This window comes from Acomys russatus, chromosome 18 (genome assembly GCF_903995435.1).
Source record: "Acomys russatus chromosome 18, mAcoRus1.1, whole genome shotgun sequence".
Lineage (NCBI taxonomy): Eukaryota > Metazoa > Chordata > Mammalia > Rodentia > Muridae > Acomys > Acomys russatus.
The window spans coordinates 44,099,580-44,118,621 of NC_067154.1; the positions used below are offsets into that span (position 1 = coordinate 44,099,580).

General features: G+C 38.6%; 1 protein-coding gene across 1 annotated transcript in view; it reads right to left on the reverse strand.

The window, feature by feature from the left end:
* Nucleotides 1-19,042, reverse strand: part of Mycbp2 (MYC binding protein 2) — a 218,461-nt gene that overhangs the window by 175,663 nt on the left and 23,756 nt on the right. The window contains 2 exon segments of the mRNA XM_051161021.1: nucleotides 5,811-6,026; nucleotides 18,995-19,042. Of these exon segments, the coding sequence (XP_051016978.1) occupies nucleotides 5,811-6,026; nucleotides 18,995-19,042 (264 nt within the window).

The following is a 19,042-nucleotide window of genomic DNA, read 5'->3' on the forward strand; positions in this document are numbered from 1 at the left end:
CTGTAAAAGTATCACTGATAGTTTAATTATAATAGTCCTCATTGGGCCAAGAAATCCCTGACTCTCCTTAGCAAAAGAAGTAAATCTTTAGTTAAGACTGCAAGAGAAAAGTTACAATGAGCTGTTATGATAACTTTGGAAAACTAATAACTAATAAAACACTAGAGTCTATGAGAGTGAGCTATGCATAACTCTAACTCAATGTACATTTGTTACGGAATTTATTGCATTATAGTGACACTGATTATACTGTCTTCATTTCCTAACTACCCTCTATGGACAAGGAACATGCCCCATGCTCAGCTCAGTGCTTAGCCATGTGAAGACATAGTTGATATTCATCTAACTAGCTACTCGTCTGTGTGCTACAGTTTTGGTTTTTTTCAGACAAAGATGAAATTAGTTGCAGACAAATCCTGAAGTTTTAGCTATCATTTGTAAGGTTTCTTGGATATATAAATATAACTACCAAGTCAAATTAACCAATAGAATTGTCTTTATAAAAGTCATCTAAAATCCTAGCCTTAATTATACTTACGTTTTTCCAAATTTATGCACAGATTTTCAATTCATTAAACACTCATATTTTTTTCACTTGTCTTACCTTATTTTGCTGGAATAGACTAGAAAATGAAAACATGCTAGGATTTCCATCTGCTTATGTATTTAGAGGAAATAAAAATATGAAGTACAAAATGTTCAGCTCTTTTCTCAAGCAATGGGAGGCTACAATATTCTATTATTTAAGATTGCTTACTCAAAAAAAAAAAGAATGCTTACTCTATTAGCTATAATACCTTTTCATAATTTAAGGACTCTTTGGAGCCGACTTTTTTGGATAAGGCTCATTTATACGGTGTTTCCTACTGTAATACCAAAATTTCAGAGCTTTGTAATTTTCTAGTGGGATTCATGCTTGCCATCTCAAAATGCTTGAAGCTCATCTTGCTGCATACTTTATTTAAAAATATACTCTAGTGCTGAGGAATTTATTCAGCTCTTAAGTGAACTCTTTATGAATTTGTAGGCAGCGGTGGATTAGGTTGCAAGAATAAAAAGCTGAGCCACATTCCTTCCCCTCAAGAAAGCATTTTCTAGTAGAGATAACAAGCACATCAACAAATAACCTGTCTAACACCTTGAAAATCACAGGCTGTGCCAGATATAGTACAATATGTAGAATACATGGGGAAGAGGACATAGCATGAACTGAGGTAAAGTCAGAGGCGGCAGAAGGTAGATCATGAAGGGCTTTATGTCAGCTGTGTAAGTTGTTGTTTCTACATGAAAAATATTGAAGATTAAGCAAGAAGACTATCATGAGTCCTATAGCTCATTGGAGCAGAGAAGGAAGCAGGATAAGTTTCAGACGCAAGATCCTTTCCAAGAACCTGCCTCCAGTGACTTCCTGCCTCCAGCTGAACTCCTAATGTCTGCAGAACCTTCCCAAATAATGCTACAAGCCCCAGGTGACACTTTGTATTCCAACTGTTAGCATTCAGTAAAGTAGGCAGCTGACCACCAAAGGCAGAAGTGGATGGGAGAATGGGCAGATCCTCAGTGTTTCAGGGAGGCAATGGCATGCCTCTGTGAGAAAGGGAAGACTGGAGGAAATGCCCTGGCTGGCTAGAATGATGATGAAAGTGAGCTCTCTCTCTCTCTCTTTCTCAACATCCTCATCTTAAAGCAGACGGGAGACCTTCAGTGTGAGGCTAAAGCTCTAAGGAGAGATACCAAGTAGAAATGTATATTCAGCAAGGATCTCTGCATAGATACAAGCCAAAAAAATTATGAGAAATGTGAGCGTTAAAGAGAGCACTGTTGTTTGAAAGCATAAATAAGCCCTGAAAAGTTGAATGAACATTTTTCCTCTGAGCATGAAGAGAGGGGAAGAAGATGGTAAATGGCCAGCCACAGGCTCGCTGTGTGATAGAGTGGGGCTTAGACACCCGTGTCCTCACTGTGTGATAGAGAGTGGGGCTTAGACACCCGTGTCCTCACTGTGTGATAGAGAGTGGGGCTTAGACACCCGTGTCCTCACTGTGATAGAGAGTGGGGCTTAGACACCCGTGTCCTCACTGTGTGATAGAGAGGGGGGCTTAGACACCCGTGTCCTCACTGTGTGATAGAGAGTGGGGCTTAGACACCCGTGTCCTCACTGTGTGATAGAGAGTGGGGCTTAGACACCCGTGTCCTCACTGTGTGATAGAGAGTGGGGCTTAGACACCCGTGTCCTCACTGTGTGATAGAGAGTGGGGCTTAGACACCCGTGTCCTCACTGTGTGATAGAGAGGGGGCTTAGACACCCGTGTCCTCACTGTGTGATAGAGAGTGGGGCTTAGACACCCGTGTCCTCACTGTGTGATAGAGAGTGGGGCTTAGACACCCGTGTCCTCACTGTGTGATAGAGGGGGGGGGGCTTAGACACCCGTGTCCTCACTGTGTGATAGAGAGTGGGGCTTAAACACCCGTGTCCTCACTGTGTGATAGAGAGTGGGGCTTAAACACCCGTGTCCTCACTGTGTGATAGAGAGTGGGGCTTAAACACCCGTATCCTCACTGTGTGATAGAGGGGGGCTTAGACACCCGTGTCCTCACTGTGTGATAGAGTGGGGCTTAGACACCCATGTCCTTCTTTTTTCCATCGCCACCTCTTCCCTCTCTCCTTCCTTTTTAAGCTTAACATTTTTATAATTTACAAATACAATTTGCTTTAATAGAAACAATCATAAAAGGCAGTATACTTTGCATTAACATACAAATCTGTGGTTTATTTCCATTTGAGTTTTTAAAAATCTCTAATCAGTAAGGCTGCCATAACCAGAGTAAAATAAGAGAAAGAAATCTCAGCTGAGAAGAAAAGGAAACGTCACATACACAGGAGCAAGACAACATTTGTGGTAAAAGAGAAAAAAAGAAAATCAGCCTTCAAATTTCCTCAAATCATGAAGGCCTCACACTTTCCTTTGTTTTGGTTCTAATGCGATGCTAAGGGCCACCAAGGCTTATTGCCGGAGATGCCCACTCTCCACTCACTCATGGCATTGCCTAGGAAGCACTGATTACCTCAAGAGGCACCTTTCTACTTCCTCCTCTGTCTTCATATCTCTTTCATTATAGGAAGCTCCATTTCTTTGCATATGAAGCATTACTAACTTACAGGATGCACTGGGAAGTAACTAAAAATCAAATACACCTACACACTCTATTGTGTGGCCCTAACCTGACATTTGTAACAATTCATTTACTGAGTACGTGGTATGTGCTGGGTACTATATTCTCTCTTTTTTTAAAAAATATATTTTATTAATTTATTCATATTACATCTCAATGGTTATCCTCCCATGCCTTCTATCCTCCCATTTTCCCCTTACTCCCCTCCCCTATGACTGACTGAGGGGGACCTCTTCCCCCTGTATATGCTCATAGGGTGTCAAGTCTCTTCTTGGTAGCCTGCTGTCCTTCTTCTGAGTGCCACCAGGCCTCCCCATCCAGGGGACATGGTCAAATATGGGGCACTTAAGTGTCCCTCAGTAGAAGAATGGATAAAGAAACTGGTACATTTACACTATGGAATATTACCCAGCTATTAAAAACAAGGAATTCCCGAAATTTGTGGACAATGGATTGAACTAGAAATGATCATGAGTGAGTTCACCCAGAAGCAGAAAGAGTCAAATGGTATACACTCACTTATATCTGGACGCTAGCCCAAGGGGCAGGTCCCATGAAAGCCTTCACTTACCAGGAAACTGGGACAGAGGGTACTATATTCTCTTAAGCACTCAACATTCATTAACTCATTTCATCCTAACTGCAACCCTATGAGGTGCATGATAGGTGGAGTCACCCATTCACCTAGTATTAATAGCTAGCATATATATGTGTATGTATGTGTAGGTTTTTCTCTGCAGCCTTGGAGGTCCTGGGCTCGCTTTGAAGATCAGGCTGGCCTCAAATTCACGGTGATCTACCTGACTCTGCCTCCTGAGTGTTGGGATTAAAGCTGTAAGCCACCACACCAGGCTAATAGCTAATAATTTTAATAGTGTTTCAACTTAAGCAATTTGGCTTCATCCACATAATTTTTAATCATTATTCCCTGTTTCCAGAAAGCAAAGTCTATGGTGGAAAATACAGTATTGACTATTTATTCTTTTAGGGCTTTTTATTTATTTTTTATTCGTTTCCTTTAGACAGTACTAATCATGCTAGGAAAATGTTAAGAGTGTCCGATTCTTTTTTCACTACTCACTCTAATGTTTTAAACAGTTAATTAATAAATTTTTAGTAATTATTTAGTATATACTAGTCTAGACTTTGGTATATTATTCAACAACTATATTCTTGTATAAAAATACTGAATTTAATTACCATGATTATCTCAGTGCAGAGTGACCCACCCCAATAGCATAGTGTTCTTACAAAAAGTATAAGACACAAAGTCTCTGGGGTTATCCTACTTCCTCCCCCCCCCCCCCAGCTTCTCTACTTAGGCAGAAGAAATCAGTTAAGAGACCACAGAAAAAGATTAGTGTGTTCATTTTAGGTGCTAGGAGAGAAGGCACAGTTAGACACTACAAGAATACTGGTCAAGAAGCAAGGAAGGTCACAACACCATCACTCGCTTATGAACTAGAAAGCAAGTCATCTCTGCAGTGAAGAGGCAATGAACCCAACAGTACAGTCAAGTACAGTGCACACAGGAACAGCCTCCACTGACCATGAAAGAAACCAACCCAGGAACATGAGCTCCATCTGTCCCAATAATTCAGTAAGGTACTCCATGTAAAAAACATTTAAAAGATACCCTATAAGTAAGTTTTCAAGATCGTTTTAAAGCACCAGTCAATTTAATAGTATATGAGTCATTTTTGATAAAATAATCACTTTTATTTGTAAGAGACCAATTTACATGACTACACATAGAGATGCCCCTTTATTGTGCCCCTTTTGTTAGGAACGCTGGTGATGTAACTCATCAGCAGTACTTGCACTGCATTACGGGGACCTGGGTTTGATCCTTACTGCTATGAAAAGAGAGACAGACCCAGAGGGAGAGAAGGACAGAGGGAGGAAAAGAAGGACTGACTCTCATATATACACACACACAAACACACACACATATGTGTGTATATATATATGTGATACATGTGATATATGATAAAAAAAAATTAGCCATGAACTAAACCAGTACTTAGTATGAAGCACACTAAAAATCATTTGTTCAGCTATAATGTGAATTAGTTTATTAGCTTCTTGTAATAGGAAGTAACATCAGAATACTATGGACTGGACTGTTTCTCATCTCATTTTCCTCCTATGTTCGGTGGGCAGAACAAGACTAAAGAGACAAGGAAAAGGCTTTCAGCTTAGCTGCTGTTAAGGAAGCTTTCCAGTTCTATTTCAAGAAAAATTTAAATATAAGCCTGTTTCCAGGGCTTGCTCTCAATCACTTCCTCTCATGATCACCTAAATGGAAGTTTACCAGCTTCTCTTCCATCTGCCCGTTCCATACAGGCACGCCGTGCTGTGGCTTGTACACAGACAGCCCATGGAGAGCTACAACCACAGACCTCGCTGCCTGTGTGTCCCATGCCCATCCTTCTTTGATGCCAATTACTGACTTTGTTAGCTAGGTAAAAAGTCCCATAGAGTTTTCCTGGTCTAGCCCAAACCTATTTTTATCCATAAGCCATGTTATTTTTAGTGCAGTTTTAGAAAAAGCAAGCTATCTCCGGAATGTATGTGTATTTATGACAACCAAAACACTTGTAGGCAATGCGTCTAAATAGAATTCTGTGGCTTACCTTCGGCAGCTTAATAGGGGGCTCTTTAGACTCCTCTTCCTCATCACTGTCTGATTCTCCACTCTGTACAGAGTTCTTAGAAGCAGCTGCCAGTGATGTTTCCTTTTTCTGCCATTCCAAGACGCAATGCCGTACATTACAGTAAATATTGAAGGCAGAGGGATTGCTATGTAGTTTGATATCTGGTATAATTACTGTATTCTCCAAGTTTTCAGACTGAAATATATAAAACAAGATTTCTTGTTTACATTCATTTTAATTATCATTTCATTGCAAATATAAACAGATTAAACTGGCTTGCATGTCTTGCCTAAGTGAAAAAACAAATTTATTATATTTCAAGTACCAAAAACAGTCTGAAAATGCCTCCCCTCTTCTATAAAGAATTGGGGAAGGACAGGAAACAATACCTCTTTAAATAAGAAATATGTTAAAGTTAAATCAGCATGAATTTGTGAATATGTCTTTCAAAATATTAAAAACTGATAACACAAATATGTTAATAATGTATTAAAAGTAATACATAATGTATGGCATTTAATCAATAAACAATATTAATACAATACTAGAAAAGCAATCTGTATAATTAATTCCACAAAACAACAAATATAATAAAGTAGTAAACATAAGATATTATAAATAAAAATTGTTAGAATGATGTTTTTGTGCACTGTGTATTCAAATGCTGATTTCTGTTACCAGAGATCTGATTACAGGCTGGACTTCGGTATTGTAATTATTATTAAACATCTGCCTTAGTAACATGCAAACATTGTTATTCATCACCTTATGATTGATTTTAATAAAATGTAATGGCCAATAAGCTGAGGCGAGATTAAAGAGGAGGGACTACCAGACAGAGAGAGGGAACTCTGGGAAAGAAAGGGGCAGGAGAGGATGACCAGCCAGACAGGGATGAAAAAGTAGGTATCAGGATGAGAGTACGAAGGACAAGTAACAGGCTATGTGGCTGGCACGTAGGCCAGGCCAGTGCTGCCAGGTTAGAATAACACAAACTGCCCAGCTTACTGACCATAAGCTAATAATAAGCCCCTATGTCATTATTCAGGAGCTGGGGCAGACACAGAAATTCCTTACAGATAAATAAATAAATAAATAAATAAATAAATAAATGTAAAAGCATTTGCCAAAAGCCCAATAACAATATACAATTTTTAAAAAGGCTAAGCAAATAGGAGTGGAAAGGTATTTTTCTCAACTAGACAAGGAGTAACTAAAGCATCATCAGACATGGTAATAGACGCCTCACTCCTAAGACTGCAAACAAGGCAAACAGCCTCAGGAATTAAACTCAGTGTTGTGCTACTGTCCTAATCCAGTAGTTGGATAAAAATGGCTAAGAAGAACATCTAGAAATGTCTTTATTTCCTGAGACATGTAAATAATTTTCAAAAAAATCTACTACAAATAATATGCAGGTATAGTAAAATGACAGTACACAAAGTATAAAAACAAGAAACATCCATATAGAAAGAATAAACAAAAATACCATTTGGCAGCTAGAGACTTGGCTTAGTGGTTAAGAGCAGTTATTGCTCTTGTACAGGACCTGGGTTTGATTGACAGTACCCACAAACATGCATGTGGGCAAACCCAGATCCACACAAAATAATAAAATAATTAAATCTAAAAAAAGATTAGTGCCAGTCTAAGAAGAATACAATTCAAGTCTCTGACAAGGAAAAGCATCTGCAAAATACATACCTCCCAAAAGACTAACAAGCGTTCGGAATATATACAGTATACAGTATTCTCAAAAAACTCCACAGTGGAACGAACAGAAAGAGCTCAGTACGTGAACAGTGAAGACAGAGATAACAACACTGACGAAGACACAGCATTAACATCATTAGGCCTTAGGCGAGATGTAAGTGAAAATGAGATAGAGTACTCAGCTATCAGAATCCCTAAAATTACAAACAGCACCAACCCTAGAATGTGGAAAGGACAGAGACAGCTACAGCGCTAACAGGTAAGTCCTGATTATATGGCCAGCCTAGAAAAAAATATATTTCTTACAAAACTAAATGTGTATCTACAATATAATCAAGTAATTTCATTCATCAGCATAAAAACAGAGTATGTTCACACATAGACCAGCAAGTAAATTTTCATAGATTTATTAAAAAATAGCTTCAAACTAAAAATAACTTCAAACTAAAAATCCTGTTTTTGTATTGTTTTGGTTTGGTTTGGGGGTTGTTTGTATTTGTTCAGGGTTTCTCTGCTGGCCTCGGCTGTCCTGAAACTCAATCTGTAACCAGGCTGTCCTCAACTCCGACATCAGCCTGCCTCTACCTCCTGAGTGCTAGGATTAAAGGTGTCGCTATTGCCACCTGGTCCCATCTGTCTTTTTACTGGGTAAAATGCTAAACTGTAGTACAGCCATACTGGGATAGGACTAATCACCAACAGAAAGAGAATGAACTATTAATATGTACAACAAAATGAAGTCAAAAATATTACCTAAGTTTTTTTTAAAAAGCCAATCCTACAAAGTTTACATACTAGCACATTTAAGTAATATTCTTGAAACAGCAAGACTATTGTGGTGACGAACAGATCTGTAGCTGCCTGAAGCTACGACAGAGATGGAAATGGCTAGTATGGCTATAAAGAATAGCGAGAGGGAGCCCTAAGGTAGAACTGCTTGCTGTCCTGACATGGCAGCAGAAGTAGCCAAATGACACTGAATTAGATGTACTCTAATTAGCCTACGTAAATGAGAAGAAACCTACATCTGGGAAGATGGCTTTGTCAGTAAAATGAGCTCGACATGCCAGCACGAGGAATTCATTTCTGTCTCCCAGAAACCCACAAGGAAGAGCTGGTGAGGATGGTGAAGTGGACCATAATCACAGTGCTGTAGTGCACTGACAGCAGGACCTGGCGCTTGCTGGCCAGCCAGCTTGGCTGAATCAGGAAGCTCCAGGTTTCGTGAAAAATGCTACCAGCAAATTAAGGTGGAAATAGCTAGAGGATGACATATGACATTAACCACTGGCCTCTATATGAACATGTGGAGTCAGCTGTGGTGCATTCTTCTATATTCCCAGTGCTTCCTGTGCAGTGAGGAGAGGCAGTGATAGGAGAATCACTTAGAAGCTCATGGGCTAACAAGCCGAGAGCACACTGTACTGCAGAAACTCTGCTTCAACAGGTGGAAGGTGAGAACAGACACCAGGGAGTCGTCCACTGACAGCCCCCCACCCCGGACACACACACACACACAGACACATGACTGGTGACATCCAAATAAGAATAAGATGGTAGAGTGCATCATCTATAAACATTTACAAAACTAATTATACAGGATGCTAACAATGGGGAAAAGTGAGTGAAGGGTTTAAAAAATCATCTGTGAAATATGAAAAATGAGAACTATAAGAAGTGTTTTCACACTACAATGATCTCAAAACAATTAATTTTAAAACCATAGCATTTAAAACACCATTAAAAATAAAACAATTACAAATAAATGTAAAAAAATGTATATGTGGTTTATGTAATAAAAACAGAAAAATGTTAGTGAGTTAAATTAAGTAAGACTTAAAGGCAGGCAGTGGTGGAGCACACCTTTAATCCCAGCACTCAGAGGCAGGCAAATCTCTTGAGTTTGGGGCTGGCCTGGTCTTCAAGCAAGTTCCAAGAAACCAGGGTTACAAAAAGAAATCTTGTCTCGAAAACAAACAAAGAAACAAAGAAGACTTAAATAAATAGACAAGCATTCATATCATGCTTGAAAAATTATACAGAATTGAAATGCCAAATCTCAGCAAGCCTACAGGCTGAGTGTAATGCAGATAAAATTCTCATGGTTTCTCTTTCAACACACCAGACTTACACAGAAGTGAAACAGGGAAACAGGTAAGCTACTGAAGACCCTCAGCCCCAGCAGCCACCGTCGGCTAAGCCAAGGCTTCTTCCTCCCAAGCACTTACTCAGTCACAAAGCCTCAACAGAAGAAAACGGAAAGAACACCCTGCACTCTGTAAGGCCACCACGGATTACAGCTGGATATCAACAACAACACAACAGCAGAAAGGCTACAAATTCATGGAAACTCTCTACTGAATGAAAAACACGTCAAGGCAGAAATAAAGAAATTAAAAACTTCCCAGAGATCATTGAAAATGAATACACAGCACACCCAAGCTAATGGGACCCAATAAAAGCAGTGCTAAGAGGAAAGTTCATAGCATTAAGTGCCTTCATTAAAGAAAGAAAGAAAGAAAGAAAGAAAGAAAGAAAGAAAGAAAGAACTCATACTAGCAACTTATCAGCACACCTGAAAGCTCTAGAACAAAATGGCTTCACCCAAAAGGAGTAGACAGCAAGAAATAATCAAACTGAGGGCTGAAATCAATAAAATAAAATACAAAGAATCAATGAAACAAAGAGTTGCTTCTTTGAATAAGTTAACAAGATAGACAAACGTTTATCCAAACAAACTAAAATATTGAAAGAGAATAGCCAAACTAATAAAATCAGAAGTGAAAAGGGGACATAACAACAGACACTGAGGAAATCCAAAGAATTTTACTGGGAATAGGGCTACCTCCAAAGCCAACTATTCCACTCCTTAGAATATATCCAGAAGATGTTCCACCACACAACAAGAACATATGCTCAACCATGTTCATAGAAGCCTTATTCATAATAGCCAGAACATGGAAACAATGTAGATGTCCCTCAGTTGAAGAATGGATAAAGAAACCATTTATAATATGGAATACTAATCAGCTATTAAAACAAGGAAATCCTGAAATTTGCAGGCAAATAAATGGAACTAGAAATGATCATCCTGAGTGAGTTAACCCAGACCCAGAAAGATACACACGGTGTATACTCATAGTTGGACACTCGCCCAACAGAGATGTCCTCTGAAAGTCTTCACTTAGCAGGAGATTGGGATAGATACTGGGACTTCCTATTGGGATCCCAGTGAGAGAGGTGAGGGAGAATGGGGAAATAGAAGGATCCAAAGGGTCCTAGAAACCTACAAGACCATTAAGGCTGGCGGATCTGGACTCAGGCAGGTCAGCTCAAATCACTGTACCAACTAAGGACAACGCATGCAGTAAACCTAGAACCCCTATTCAGATCTAGCCAGTGGACAGCATATTCTCCAGTTGTGTGGAAAGTGGGGACTGACTCTGACATGAACTCTGATGTCCCCTATTTGACCACTTCCCCTTGGTGGGGAGGCCTGGTGGCACTCAGAAGAGTAAGCAAGCTACCAGAATGAGACCTGATAGCCTATGATCATATGGTGGGGGGAGGAGGTCCCCTACTGTCACAGACCTAGGGGAAGGGAACAGGATGAAAGAGGGACAGAGGGAGGAATGGGAAGATACAAGTGAGGGGATAACGATTGAGGTGTGATCTGAATAAATTACTTAAATAAATTTAAAAAAGAATTTTTAGGTCTTACTTTACAAATATGTATCCCATAAAAGAGGAAAATCTAAAACAACAACAACAACAACAACAACAACAAAACAATGTTCTCAAGAGATACTACTTATCAAAGTTAAATCCAGTTCAGATAAATGATTTAGACCTAAAACCCCATAAGAAAATATTAACAGTCATTAAAAGTCTCCCACACAAAACAAACAAACAAACAAACAAACAAACAAACAAACAAAAAGCCCAGGGCCAGATGAATTTAGCAGAGAACTCTACCAGACTTTCAAAGAACAAAGGCCAATACTCCTTAAATTATTACAAAAAAAAAAAAAAAAAAAAAAAAAACAGAAACAGAAGACTGCCAAATTCGTCTTATAAGGTCACAGTTACTCTGATACCCAAACCATACAAACATTCCACAAAGAGAATTACAAATCAATTTACCAGATGAACACGGATACAAATAACTCAATAAAATATTCCCAAATCAAATCCAAGAACACATCAAAAACATCATCCACCATGATCAAGTAGGCTTCATCCCAGAGATACAGGAATGGTTCAACATAGAAAAAAAATCAATCAATGTAATCCATCTTATAAAAAAACTGAAAGGGGTGGGGTGGGGTGGAGAAACGACATGACCAATCATTAGATGCTGAAAAAGCCTTTGGGTAAAAGTCTTTGAGAGACCAGGGATACAAGGCACATACCTAAACATAATGCAGGCAATACACAGCAAGCCAATGGCCAAATTCAAATCAAATGGAGTGAAACTCAAAGCAACTACACTAAAATCAGGCACAAGACAAGGCTGTCTCCTCTCTCCATACCCGTTCAATACAGTGCTTCAAGTTCTAAGACAACGGAAGGAGATCAGCGGGATCTAAATTAGAAAGGGAGAAGTCAAAGTGATTGCAGGTGTGATATGATAATATAACCCAGCCCCAAAGTTCTACCAGGGAACTCCTAAAGCTGATAAACACCTTCGGTGGGGTAGCTGGATACAAGATTAACTAAAAACAAACAAACAAAAAACAAAACAAAACAAAGCTCATTAGCTTTATACAAATGACAAAAGAAGAGAGAAAGGAACCAGAGAAACAACACCCTTTACCACAGCCACAAATAATATATCTTGCTGTAAGTCTAACCAAGCAAGCGAAAGACGTGTATGACAAGAACTTCAAGTCTCTAAAGAAAGAAATTGAAGAAGATACCAGGAAATAGAATGATCTCCTATGCTCATAGATCAATAGTAAAAATGGCCATCTTACCAAAAGCAACCTACAGATTCAACAATCCCCATCAAAATTCTAACACAATTCTTTACAGACCTTGAAAGGACAATTTCTTATGAAAAAAATTAAAAACCCAGGATAGTTAAAATAATGCTAAACAACAACAAAAACTTCCAGAGGTACCCCTGATTTCAAGCTATTCTACAGTGCTATAATTGTAAAAACCACATGGTACTGGCATAAAAACAGACAGGTTGATCAATGGAATCGAACTGAAGACCCCGAAGTAAATCAACACACCTATGGACAGTTGAGTTTTGATAAGGGAGCCAGAAATACACAATGGAATAAAGAAAGCAGCTTTAGCAAACGGTGCTGGTCTAACTGGACTTTGGTATGAAGAAGAATGTAAATAGATCCATAGCTATCAGCCTGCAAAAAAGCCCTAGTCCAAGTGTATCAAAGACCTCAACATAAAACCATGAACACTGAACATGATAGAAGAGAAAGTGAGGAAGAGCCTTGAACACATTGGTTCAGGAGATAACTTCCTGACTAGAACACCAATTGCAGAGGAGCTAAGATTAACAATCAAGCAATGAGACCTCATGAAACTGAAAAGCTGCTGTAAGGCAGAAGACACCGTCTGTAGGACAAAACTACAGACTGGAAAAAGAACTTCAACTCCACATCTGACAGAGGGCTAATATTCAAAATCTATAAAGAACTCAAGAAACTAGGCATATACCCTAAGGATGTTCCATCCTACTACAAGGACATGTGCTCAACTGTGTTCATAGTAGCTTTGAGGCATAACAGGCAGAAACTAGAAACAATGTAGATGCTCTTCAACAGAAGAATGGGCAGTGAAAGTGTGGTAGATTTATACAATAGAGTCTTACTTAGCTACTGAAAAAAAAAGCATGATAAAATTTGTAGGCAAACAGATGGAACTACAAAAATAGTATCCTTAGTGAGGTAACCCAGACCTAGAAATGTGTGTGTGTGTGTGTGTGTGTGTGTGTGTGTGTGTGTGTATGTATATAGTATATATTTACTTATAAGTGGATATTAACCATTAAGTAAATGTTAAGCAAGAGACAATCTACAGACCCAGAGAGGTTAGGTAAAGAGGTGGTGTCTGGGGGGAATGCATAGGTCTCACTGTAACAGGGAAACACAATAGATTTTACTGGGACCATAAGGGAACAGCAGCAGATTGGGGTGGTTTCAGATGGGATGATGAGTTGTTTTGTTTGGGTTTTTTTTTTTTTTTGGCTTTTTTGTTTTTCAGTAAGTTGCAGAAGATAAAATTTTTAGAATACAGGTATCTAAAATATACAAATAATACTGACAACTCAATAATAAAAAATAGCTATAAAAGGGGGAGCAAAATATGAGCAAACATTTCACACACATAAAAAATGAACTCAAAGGCACATAAATAAATGTTCACATCCCTGGTCATCAAGACACAGAAGCTAAGATCTTATGAACTAATGTAAGAACAAAAAACTAAGAAGCTAATACCATGTGCTGAACAATGGGATACAACTGGGTTTAGTATATACTTCTGATGAAATTACAAATATACAAACACTTTTACAAAGTTTCCCGGTTCTTAAAGAACCAAATATTCATTTGCCATGCCATCTCTGAGTAAACAGATAACACTGAGAATGTAACCATTTGCTCCTGTAGTTTTGCAGGGGAGAAATGACTGACACTTAGCTAAAGCCTGGACATGTGGAAGTAGAGTTTTCTTCATGGTAGTGAATGATGATTTTGCCTGAAGTACCTAGACAACAGGTGACCATGACTCTTGCTCTGTCATACTGCTTTATATAAACATCAAGGCTGCTGATGTACTTTGTAGTTTCTGCTGTGGTGGCTAGGTATATAACAGGATTTTTAAGTCTCAGTCCCTAAGACTTACCTGAAGTTCGCTACCAGTGAGAAAACATACTGTGTGCTCAAGGAAGAACTAGGAAGCTGTTGTGGCTACCACAATGCTATCGTCTACAGATTTTATTTTATTTTTAATAAAACTAAGAGGCTGGAAAGTTTAATGCAATATATATACAAACTTGACCATACCCCTAACAGGGTGAGATATCTCAGAAAAAATTCATTCCAAGTGGTAACTAGTCTTTGATACAGGCATAGGGCACAGTGATGTCCACAAGCCAACAATCTCAAAACAGTGCAGAAGGACTGTGAGCAGTTACTCCTCCTTAGAATTTGTCTATCAAAGCCGAGGATGACTTGGTGGGAACACCATTAACTTTCAGTCCAACATAATCCAAACCAAGGAAAGGCAATGGAAAAATACAAAATATTTCTTCTAACCTAACCCAGCTAACCGCACTGAGCATGTGTACTATGTGTTTCTAAGTTGCAGCCTGTGGTGGTGATGGCAAACATACTACAGAATAGCCAAACACTGTGTTGCTGTATTGGTATAAGTGGTTTTTTTTTTCCTGCTCAGCACAAGAAAATCTACTCTCAAGCACACTTAAGGGCTGGACCGAAGGAGAGGCCTGGTAGCAGCAAGGTGGGTGAGATACAGGTTTTGTTTGTTGTTTATTTATTTATTCTCTTTCTTCTTTTTGTCTATAGATTTTAACCCAAGTGCTCATTGTTTTTTGACTCTTCTAAGTCCTTCTACCAAGTCGCCAATGGGAATGCCACCTAACTGTCCATTGGCCACAATTTTGGCACAAGAAATGATAACCAAGATTAGTAATAAATGTTCACAGAAGCCTCTATTAACAAGGGGACCCAAACTGAAAACACCAAAACGATCTGTTGAGTAAATAGATCAACAAACTGTGGCATATATCTCTGAAAGATTTGGATAAGCAAACATGGTGGATGAACTACTGATGCAGCAAGAAACAGGTGAACACAAAGTCACTCTGTTAAGAGAGAAGGATACATAGAGGAGACACACTGAACTATCACAGTTACATTCTAGAGTGAGAACACGCTGCAGGAGACAGGAGGTGGTGCAGCAAGGGTAAAAAGTTCTAGAGAATCATGGAATGTTCTGAAACCTTTGATACAGTGGAGAGAGAGAGAGAGATAGTGTGTGTGTGTGTGTGTGTGTGTGTGTTTGAGAGAGAGAAGATAGAGAGAGAAGAGAGAGAGAGAGAGAGAGAGGAGATATCTTTCAAAACTATAGTGTGGGCTTACTTCTAACTTCATACTCGGCTATTTTAAAAAAGCCTGACATCTAAATCAGGAAGCTGGACATTTTCCAGTGTAATAAACTTGATTTACATCAGAAAATGAATTTACATGTCATTAGGGCAGATTATCAGAGGTCTGAAGAAAATTACAAAGATTTAAATAGCTACAGGGGAAACTAGAAAATTATTTACAAAAAATGACAGAAGTCTATGTATACACGTGCTATTATAAAGTTATCATTGATGTCTATTATTATCAGTTTTTTCTTGTTTAAATCCTTTCAAAAGCATATCTCATGCCAAAAGAAGACAACAGATGGATTTATAAAAGCATCTAAATGTCTGATAGAGGAAAAAATGGCCTCCAAGAAAACTGCATCTCAATCCAAAAACCCATGAGAATATGATACTTTTAACATTCAAAAGGGGACTCTGTGGATGTGACTAAATTAAGAACCTTGCAAGGAAAAATTGTGATATATTATCTGGATAGGCAATATATTCGCAAAGGTGTTCCATACATTAAAGAGAGATACAGGAGAGTGAGAGAAAGATTTACCAGAAAACTGCCATAATGGTACAGCAGGCAGAACACAACTACCACTGGCTTTGCTGCATCAAGGAGGCCACAGGATAAGAAATGAAGCAGTCTATAGAAACTGGAAGAGAACATCAACGTGTGTCCTTCGTAGAACCTCTAGAAGGAGGACCGTTTTGCTAGCATCTTAATTTTAATCTGCTGAGATCCATTTGCGATTACAAAACTGTAAGATAACTGTGTGCTGTTTGTTTTATTTTGTTCTGTTAAGATTTATTTACGTATGGGAGTGTTTTGCTACATGTACACATCTCACCACATGACTGTCTGGTGCACAGTAAGGTCAGAAGAGGGCATCAAATTCCCTAGTGTGGAGTTATGGGTGGTTGTTAGGTACCATGTGAGCACTGGCACCCAAGCCCAGGTGCTCAACAAGAGCAACAAGTGTTCTTATTTACGAAACCATTTCTCTAGTCCCCCAGTGCTGTTTGAAGCAATCAATTTAATGTTTTAGTATCTGTAAGCAATGATTACATTAGATTAAAAGAAAAGATATGTTATTTAGCCAACTTAGCTACATAAGTGATATGGCTAACGGGAGAAAAGCATACAAGGAAATTACTGACAGCAAAGAGCCATAAAATGTTATTTTTTTAAAATAACAAAATAAGGCAGATGGAAGCCAGAAGACAGCTCCATATTATTGTCTATACTCATCATCTGCACTCAGCATGCTCCATATTCATCTTTGTGTCCCAGCCACGGAGAACGACGCTTGCAGTTCATGTTTGCAGAATACATGATCAATTATTTGTATCACTGCTACCACAGCAGTTCAAGGAAATAGAAATGCCAAATCAAAAGGAGAAAATGTGAATTACTAGGAGCACAAAATTAGAGGCTAACTGGAAAGGGACTGCCTGTATCTTTCTACATATCATAAGCCTCTTCAGCCGTATCACCAAATGAAACCTCAAATGAATTTTAAAAGACTCTCTGTACTAACTTTTGTTCTGTACTCTAACTCTACATATAGAACCACCATATATACGGGGAATAAAAGTTAGGAATATGAGCTTGAGTGATGGCGCACACCTGTAATCCCAGCACTCAGGAGACAGAGGCAGGAGGATCTCTGTGAATTCGAGGCCAGCCTGGTCTACAAAGTGAGTCCAGGACAGCCAAGGCTACACAAAGAGATCCTGTCTCAAAAAAAAAAAAAAAAATCGAATGACTGCGTTTGTTTAGAAGTATTTTATATATTAAGAAAAAATTCTACATACTATTCCAAAAGCAAAACTAATGACCGATGATAACACTGAAAAAACCTATTACTCTTCTGTGAATCCAATAATACTTTCCTTAGAGTAACTAACTCTCGCCTTGTCCACATGGCACACCCATCCATTGATGAATTGCAAACCTAACAATTCAGTTTAACTAAATTCATCCATTTTCCTGGCCAAGGTGAATGCTCACAGATCAGTAAGATATCCTGAGACTTTCTGCTAAAACTTGTAAAAGTAGTTTGCCTGTTAGTAAAGAAAATGAAGGTGACACTGTCAGAAGCTTCAGTCACAACCACAGGCAGAGAGAACAAATGAGATCAGATATAAAATTTGATATTTTTTAATCCCTACTCTTCCTATGTTTAACATAAACAAGAATAAATTCCATCCCTTCATCTTATTTTTGATTTGTTATTTTGTTACTATTCGCCAGCTAGCAACAGCAAATGCATTAATTTTAAAAAACCGGAAACACTTCCAGCTGAAAGTTAAATACAATATACAGATCCAGTTAAGCTCCTGTTTCTGTGACCCAGAGTGGGACATTTCAGAAACCACAGACACAACTCTGTTCTTCTTCCTATTTAGGTTTCACACTACTGATGTCCAGTGGGAAGACTCTTCTATAGAGAGGAGGCTCTGGTAACTGCAAATCACCACACAAACACACACACACACACCACACCACACACACACACACACACACCACACACACCACCCCCCCACCCACCCACCCAAACAAAAACAAAAACTAGAGGAACTTTATGGCAAACAGGATTGCTCCAGTAAGTGAGATACTTGGTCTCCTAAGGTCCATCTCAAACAGTATATACTGACTTTTCTTTTATACAGCTATAATTAATCAAAAGAAGTTCTGAGTAGTACAGACACATTAAGAGGCTCCTTATTCATCAAGAAAAGCATATAATGAATCCAAATCCAACCCCAATCCACAAGCCAGCTTAATACTCCTAGTACAAGTAATCAGAATATATGAAATGAGCAAATATAGTGAGAATAAATAATGAATAATTTTCAGTATCCAGATATTAATTTCCAGGATAGTAATCAAACATCTCAAAGTAGATACCACACATACCACACACACACAACACACACACCACACACACAAACACACACACACACACACACAAGAAAATAAGCATCGCTTTTTTATGGGGCTGTGGATGTAGTCCACATCCATTGGACTAGGTAGGCTATTACTAATTGTTATTAAAAGGACACGAATCTGGATGGAGGAGGTTGGTGGGTCCCAGAGGAACTGGATAGTGCTGGTGTGAGTAGGTAAGATCACAACACACTGTAGTCATGCATAAAAATTTCAAAGAATAAATTCAAAAATTACTTTTAAAAAGAGGCTTCTACAAAATTACTTAGCCACACAAAACAGAATGATTTGCTAATTATACTTCTATTTTTAGGTCTTTTCATTTTGTTCCAATTACTATGTAACAAGTTGCTGCAACTTTACCTTGCTTCTTGTCTTTACTTTTGACTTGCTTTTCTGTTTTCTCTTTAA